At 38.6% G+C, this 7,522-nt stretch overlaps 1 protein-coding gene across 1 annotated transcript in view; it reads right to left on the bottom strand.

Annotated features, from left to right (window-relative positions):
* Nucleotides 1–1,956: 1,956 nt before the first annotated feature.
* The window catches only part of CPLX1 (complexin 1), a 106,277-nt gene continuing 100,711 nt past the window's right edge, over nt 1,957–7,522 (bottom strand). Inside the window, exon 4 of the mRNA XM_032441280.2 lies at nt 1,957–7,161. Coding sequence (XP_032297171.2) covers nt 6,964–7,161 — 198 coding nt within the window. The 3' untranslated portion in view covers nt 1,957–6,963. The remainder of the gene's footprint in view (nt 7,162–7,522) is intronic.

Genomic DNA, 7,522 nt, shown 5'->3' with positions numbered 1-7,522 from the left:
CTGTGGTTATTTTAAGTACCAGTCAAGTGGAAATTAGAAAAAAACACAATGCTTTATACCTAAATTCCATTTCAGGACATACTTTTCCTTCCAATGTAACATGGCCTTAGCTTTGTTTTGACTTATACCAGAATCACTAGTTGAAAAGGTTGAAGAATTGTGTTCCATTTCATGTAAATTTAAAAATAATTTTTTACTAAAAAAGAAATAAACTGAAATACATTTTTGATCACACAGGTTTTGCATACTCTGCTCTAAATCACTCTCAGTCCATCTGAAACATTTGACACCTAAGTTTGAAATAAGTACTTTTCTGACTCAAAACACCATCAGCTGATGTCTGAGCTTGGCAAATATATTGCTGTCTGTGCCTGACCCTCTCACAGAAAAACACTGTTTTGAAGGGAAAAAAAAAATCTGGAAAAAAATTGCAGTTCCACAGACCAAACAGAATTCTGTTCCCCTTTAAATACTGAAGGCTCAAGAAAGCATGGATATTTGACATTACATCCTCCAGAAATTTGTTCATCTTAGTTATGGTTTCACCACTTATCTCAAACCATCTGTAAAATCACTAAAGACAGGGTGTAGCTGGGCTATCTTAAACAAGGAATATCTCAATGCAATTGTAGCCCTTTTCTTACCTGAAGAGAGGAGGAAGAGTTTGGAGGGAAGGAACTGAAAGTCTTGGTTGAGAATTTTTAACTGGCATGCTGTAACTCATGGTAATAACCACAAACCTCTTGGGATGCTGGTAGGTAAAATATATCAGTGCAGTCCAGTAGCCTTCATTCAAGACCCAGTTTCAAAGACATTTGAGGCTTTGTCTCATTCCACTCAAGAAAGTTTCCCCTGACAAAGTACACTTTCAAAGAGGGAAAAAGTAGAATTATTTTATTTTTAACTTATTTTCAATAATAAAGTAGAAGTTGGTTCCAGAAATAATTCACCCGTATTACAGAGTGAAACCTATCAGAATCCTGCTTTCTTTCTTTGGCATCCAAATCCTTTCCCATAACACACCTGTCTGATATGATTATTGTGGCTCCATTGATTTCACTGCTTCATAGGGGAGTCGTTGGAATGCTGCTTCTTCCCTTGTTATTTTTTTTAAACACAGGTCATGAATTGTGCTTAGAGCAAATGAAAAGCCTGTCCCTGAGCACACTGGTGGCAGTGACATTGGTGTGTACTCATTATAGCAGTGCTGGGCTCAAAGTCTGGGTAGGTATTATGGGATGTAAATAATGTAGGTTGGTGCCCTGGAAAGCAGCCTTGTGCCTGCTTTTCCTGATAAAAATAAAATAAAATAAAATAAAATAAAATAAAATAAAATAAAATAAAATAAAATAAAATAAAATAAAATAAAATAAAATAAAATATAAAATAAATTAAATAAATAAATAAAATTAAATAAAAATTGTCATATATGCAGTGGTCTCAAAGGAGAGTTTTCCCAGGGGGAAGAGTATCAACATTTCTTACATGAGATGTTTATTTCACTTTCTTTTTCCATGATGATGCAATGCGCTTATGTACAACATCTCAGCTTCTGACTCATCTGAGGAAGTGAAATGAGGACTAGCTGTGTTCAGTTTGTCAGTCTGTGAGTTCAGTGTATATTACATGTTCTGGATCCAGTGATAAATTTGATGTTACTGCTAATCAGCTTTTTACTCTTTTGCTGTTAAGATTCAAATATGTTTGCACATTGTTAGATGCCTGTAGTTTGTTCCAAGGAATGGTGTTCTGTTCTGTTCCTCATATAATTCCTAATAGCAAAATTTATCTAAACTTCATGGTAATCGTCTCTGGATGCCAGCTCTTACTGGTATTAAAATAATCATAGAATACCCATTTTTTCTCCTCAGATATGTTTCCATTCTATCTGTAACCTTAAACAGCATTACTTTCATTTCCCAGTGTAGGAAGTCCATAGGAAAGCATTGCAAAAAATGTATGAAATCATTTTATTTTTTTTTATTGTCTGTGACTCCATTTTAAAAGAACATTATACCATTTACCTACATCATGCAGGAAAAGTAGCAGGCAAATAACAAACAAAATTTACATTCACAAAGTTTCTACTTTAAATAATCTTCTGGCTCGTTGGAGAGTACTGCATGCATCTTAAAGAACACTGGGAAGCATTTCTACTATAAAATGCATTGTTAGATTGAGTTTTGCTCTGTGCATGTGTGTGGGCAACAGTGGAGAACAGAGAGAGAAAACAAGCAATATTTTAATGTCAGTATTGAAACATTTTACTAACTCAGCACATGAAGAAACAGTATCTTGATAACATACTCAGATTGAATACAGACAAGTTTCAGATACATAAGACATTACTTTGAGGTCACAACAGCTGATTTCTAACAACACTTATTCTAGCACAGTAAGCTTGGCAAAAAGATGTACTAACCAGCATTGGTATGGTGTTTCTTGACGAAGGAAAGGGGCGAGGAGGGACATAAGCCAACGTATGGTACTAGAAACATAGACTGAGGAACTCCAGAGTGATCTAGCACATGATCTTGTATCTCATTTTATTTATTTTAAACACGAGTATCATTCATAATTAATATTGCAGTCTGATTTCATATGGCTTTCTCTAAAGATAGGTATGAGTTTGCAAAGGGCAGTGGCAAACTCATTTGTCCTCCAAAAGGTGGAGGCCCTTTGACTTTTGTTGGTAACTAGAAAGATCTTGGAGCTACAAAGGAAAATGGCTGCAGTGTCTAGCCACCAACCTCTCTGTGTTAATTAAAATTAATCCACACCTGCCACCTGAAACAAACAACCAAATAAATAAATAAATACATCTTCTGGGGGGGAGGGAATGGCGGGAGGAAAGGAAAGAAAAGACCTCATTTACCTGAGATTGAACAGACTAGCAACACAAATGAAACAATGGCATGGAATGACAAAGAGAAATTCAGAATCCAAACAATGAACCATACTTATCTTTGGTCTTGTTCAAGTGCTTCAATGCCTGCTTGTGTGCTGAGGGGGATAGTGTCTGTGACATTGCTTCTCATACCCATACACCAGCCAAAGGTGTTGTGCACTATGTTGGCAGTGCAGGGTGAGATAGGGAAAGAATGGGCACAAGGGAGGGTGGAGTGCCTGCTTTCGAGTCTGTTCAGAGTGGCTTAGGCACTTTGGAGATGATGGAATGACTTAGGGAGAGGCCCAGAACTCACGCAAGGTGCCAAAGTTATCTGAGACAAAACCAAGAAAAATCTGCCCAATACCTGTGATAGGTCTGTTATGTTTCTTTATTGAAAGAAATTGAAAATTAAAAGGAAAATTCATATCTGGCAGCTCACAACTGGCTGAACTGCACCATCCATGGAGTAAGGTTTACTGTGGGCTGGGAGAGCTGAGGTACAGAAGTGATGACATGGCTGGGCTGGAAAGCTCCCACAATGAAAAATGCTCAGCAATTATTATTTAATAAACCACTTCCCCTTTTGCTCCTGCTCTGTGAGCCTTGCTTGTAACAAACTCCACACAGTGTTCCCACAACATTTTTCAGATTTTGGATCTAGATGTATACACCATTCAGGGGCTCAGCTCACAAGACAAAATACCTTTTATTATTATTATTATTATTTTTCTTCTGAGCATGAGGACAATGCTACCTGCTTATAACATTAGAGCATAGGCCACACAAGATCCTGACTTACACCAGTCAGTGGCGCAGCTGTTGAGGCACAATTAGAAAAAAAATGATACCAAATATCCATCTGTTCTCTCTCCTGACCCTCTGTTGTTTCCTCTTCCACACACAAGTGCACTCATCAAGGTGCCAGGGAGACTGAAAACCAATGAATGATTGGCAGTATCGTCCAACATAGGGGACAGCATGCAGCAAACCTTGCTTCTGCCCATGGACAGGATTTGTCTGGATGAAGAAATGAGTCTGTGATGGGAGCTAGGGATAGGTCAACAAGCAAACCTTAGAGAAATCCAAAGCAAAGCAGTATGAGTTCATCCTCTTGTTTGCTTGTTTGTAGACTCCTTCAAGACAAGACCAGGGGAGAATATAAATGCATGAACTCGTCTTTTTTAGCAGGGGAGCTTTTGTGCTGGTTTGTCTTATGCATTAGAGAACACAGACCAACTACTCACATCAGTCAGAGTGTTTCAGAAGATGTGGTGAGAGTGTGTCAGCAGATTTCACTGCCATTGAATGGCTGGAGCTAAGAACCAAGCTCTCTGCCCTTTAGCTTTCAGGAGTGTTGGATCTAATTCTCTCTCAGAGCATCCGAAAAAGCTTCTGCCTTTGTGACAGGAGAGTTTTCAGTTTTTTGAGATCTGCTTAAATAACCTTCACTTAATGTACTTAAACAAGCTCTACTACTTTAGTAGCTGCTGAATTTGCATGGAGTGAGTAGGACACTCTCCCTAGAAGATGATATGTTGCTCCGCGCTACCCAAGCATTGATACAGAGTTAAAAGAGTCTTCTGGGTCATTGAAGTCTTAGGGGGACAAACTCATCTCACTCTAAATGAAAAGGCAGAAAAGTTCTGATATTATCTGAAAGAGTAAAATCTGTCTTCTTCCCTTGCAAAACTCAAGGCAGTTTACACTAGAATGAACATGTCTTGTTTGTAGATCCAACCCAGAACAAGTTGCCTTTGTATCATCTGGTTTTGACTTGTAGATCAGTTAAACATCCTCAGCTTCCACCCTAGATTTGGTAGAAGCTTGACACTGAAGTTACCCAGGAAGCAGCAAATACTGCTGACATACCTGAATAATAATTGGGTGAATAGGGCAAAATGAATGCATTTATTTTCTTTCACAATAATTTTTTCCTACTGTATGAGATGCTGCTAAAAAACACAGAATTCATGTTAGTTTACATAGTTTAGGCTTGTTGACTTAACTATGATGCTCATACTTACTTGAAAGGATGACAGATGTCTTTAAATTCCATATCCAGAAAAATAAAGGAACATTTGCGTAAGGTCAGTTATGCTGAATATGTGAAACAGATAAGTTCCAACCAATTAAAATGCTTAATCTTAGGTACCTGATATCTGTGGTTGTTTTCCTTTCCGTTGTTGTTTCTACTGTTTCCATGATAGGGACAAACTCCTGTGAGGCAAACCCTGATTAGACAGAGATGGTACCTTTCCACTGTATACGATGCATGCTGGTGAACTACAAATTCTACACCTGTTTTACTCAGTAGATCCCTACCACTTTGATATGGTCTTTGAAAAGCTGCTGGGGAGGCCAGGATTCACCCTTAAAGGAAAAGAAACTGCCTTTTCTAAAAAGAAAAGCCATGTTATTGAATTAGGTGAACCTGTTTAAATGTAAGAAAAACCTGGGATAGCAGTGGAACAGGAGCTGAACTCAATGATCCCTTAAGGGTCCCTTCCAACATGGGATATTCTAAGATTCTATGGTTCTGTGATTATCCTACAATATTGTGAGACTGCGATGGCATGATGCTCTTACAGCAGATTCTACAGTGATGTCGCCAAATACAAATATTCTGTGATCAGCTTTTCAGATGACAGTCCAGAAAACTTAGCAAGGGATTGTGCTCAAAATAAATCTGTTGAGTGTGTGTGTACTAGCAAATCAACACCTCCAGAAGAATTTGTCTTTTCTTATTTAGTTTCTCAATGCTTACTGTGCTGTACTGGAAAATATCTGTGCCTATGTCTGGCTAAGGTATTAAAGAAAGGTTGAGAGAGATTTTTTTCACACTTTTGTAGAACCAACAGATACTACATACTGCTATAATATTATCTCCTGCAAATGACTGGAAAAGAATTGTGCAATTCATCCTTACTACATCTTTTTACAGTAGGTGTAGACTGAAAGTTCAATTTAACATCTGGAGGAGCTGAATCAGAAAACTGAATTACCTCTCCAAGGCAACAGAGCAACTTAGTATGAGACGTAGGAAACTTAGAATTTCTGGCTCTCCAGAGTCACATCTAAATTCCACATTCTCTCACAACTGTATTGAAGGATGTGTAGAAAGCAGCAGTTTCCAGTATTCTGGAAACCAAATGCCTATCCTGCAAGCATTGCTGGGAATAAGATTGTCAAATATGGCACTGGGCAGAAAGAGGAAGTTTAGTTAATCAGAGAGGCCAACATTCCTGGTCACTGACTTCCAAGGAGTGGAAAGGTTCTCTAACAGTACCACACACCGTACTGTAGTTCTGGCTCTCTGCATGGCACCTGTCAGACCAAATCTGTTCTTTCAAGTTAAGTGTATAGCTAATTCCCAAAGTGACATGACTCTTGCTTAGATTCTGAGGCATTTAACTTCTATCAGCATCCGAGGGCAAATGACTCACTTCTTCTACAGTTCTGAGTGATGTCAGCTGTGTAAGTCATGCATGATTTAGCTTCCAAATGATTTTTTTATTTATGCCAGTGATGGAATTAAAACTGAAAAGCTTTGCTTTCATGGGAGAACTGAGATATTCCTTCCAAGGGTAGATGTGCTCAACAATTGGCTAGTGTGACCCAATCAACAAGAATGTTAATAAAAATAACTAATAATTATTATCAGTAATAATAATTTAAGAAAGCTGAAAAGGATACTGTTCACACTTAGTGAACACTTCTTCCTGCTTTGGGTCAAAATGCATGTGAGGTTGTTCCTTTTCTATGCTCAATGTACAGTTGCCTTATTTAACATACATAGTACTATGGCTTATAATAAAAGTTGTGTAGTCTGCAGCTTTTTAATCTTTACATCCATTCAGAGGCATCTACTGGATGTGACTATGTACAAAAAAAAGGACTGATGAGTCTTGGGGTAGAGGCAAAGGGAAGAGGCAGTGGGGAATGGGAAGCAAAAGGACTCCTAGTGAGCATTAGAGGGCAGAGGTGCATGATGGATGGCAAGATTGTAAATCCCCATTGGGCAAAAGAGAAATCCTTTGCAGTACTGTTTATGCCCATCTAGCAGTCTGCAGTTATTACTTCTTGAACATGTCCTGCAGGGGACCTGGTAGGTATTTGATGACTGTGTCTAGAATGCTCTCTTCTTCCTCCTCCTCCTCCTCCCCACAACCAGGAGGAATAGCCTTCTTTGGACGAGTCAGGCTTCCTTCAGCATTAGCTTCCAGTGCAGCCTGGGCCTCTGCTTCTTTTTCCTCCTTCTTCTTTATCCCATACTGTAGGGGAAAGATAACACATTGTCAGTCACCCACTTGACAGATTAGCTGATTAAGGGAGCTATCATATGTAGTGCCTAATATTTTATAATATGCACACCACTGCAAATGTTCTGCTTTTCCTGTTTCACTGATACTCAAATTACCATTCCTAACAACTCTCCCTTAAATAAAGCCCAGTGGAGAGACAGCTCTCTAAAGACAAGATGATCTCAAATAATTCAGATTCTGGGAGATCTGGGAGAGAATCTGGAACCACAGAGCCATAGGCCTAGCAAAGACAATACCAGCTCTGTGCTGTCAGTTTCTTAATGGTATTCTACTGTTGTTAATCCTACCCTTTTCTCTTACCTAATAGGTC

This window comes from Coturnix japonica, chromosome Z, assembly GCF_054131305.1.
Source record: "Coturnix japonica strain WE chromosome Z, WE-NBRP24, whole genome shotgun sequence".
Classification (NCBI taxonomy): Eukaryota; Metazoa; Chordata; class Aves; order Galliformes; family Phasianidae; genus Coturnix; species Coturnix japonica.
This window is presented reverse-complemented; position numbering and strand designations above follow the sequence as displayed.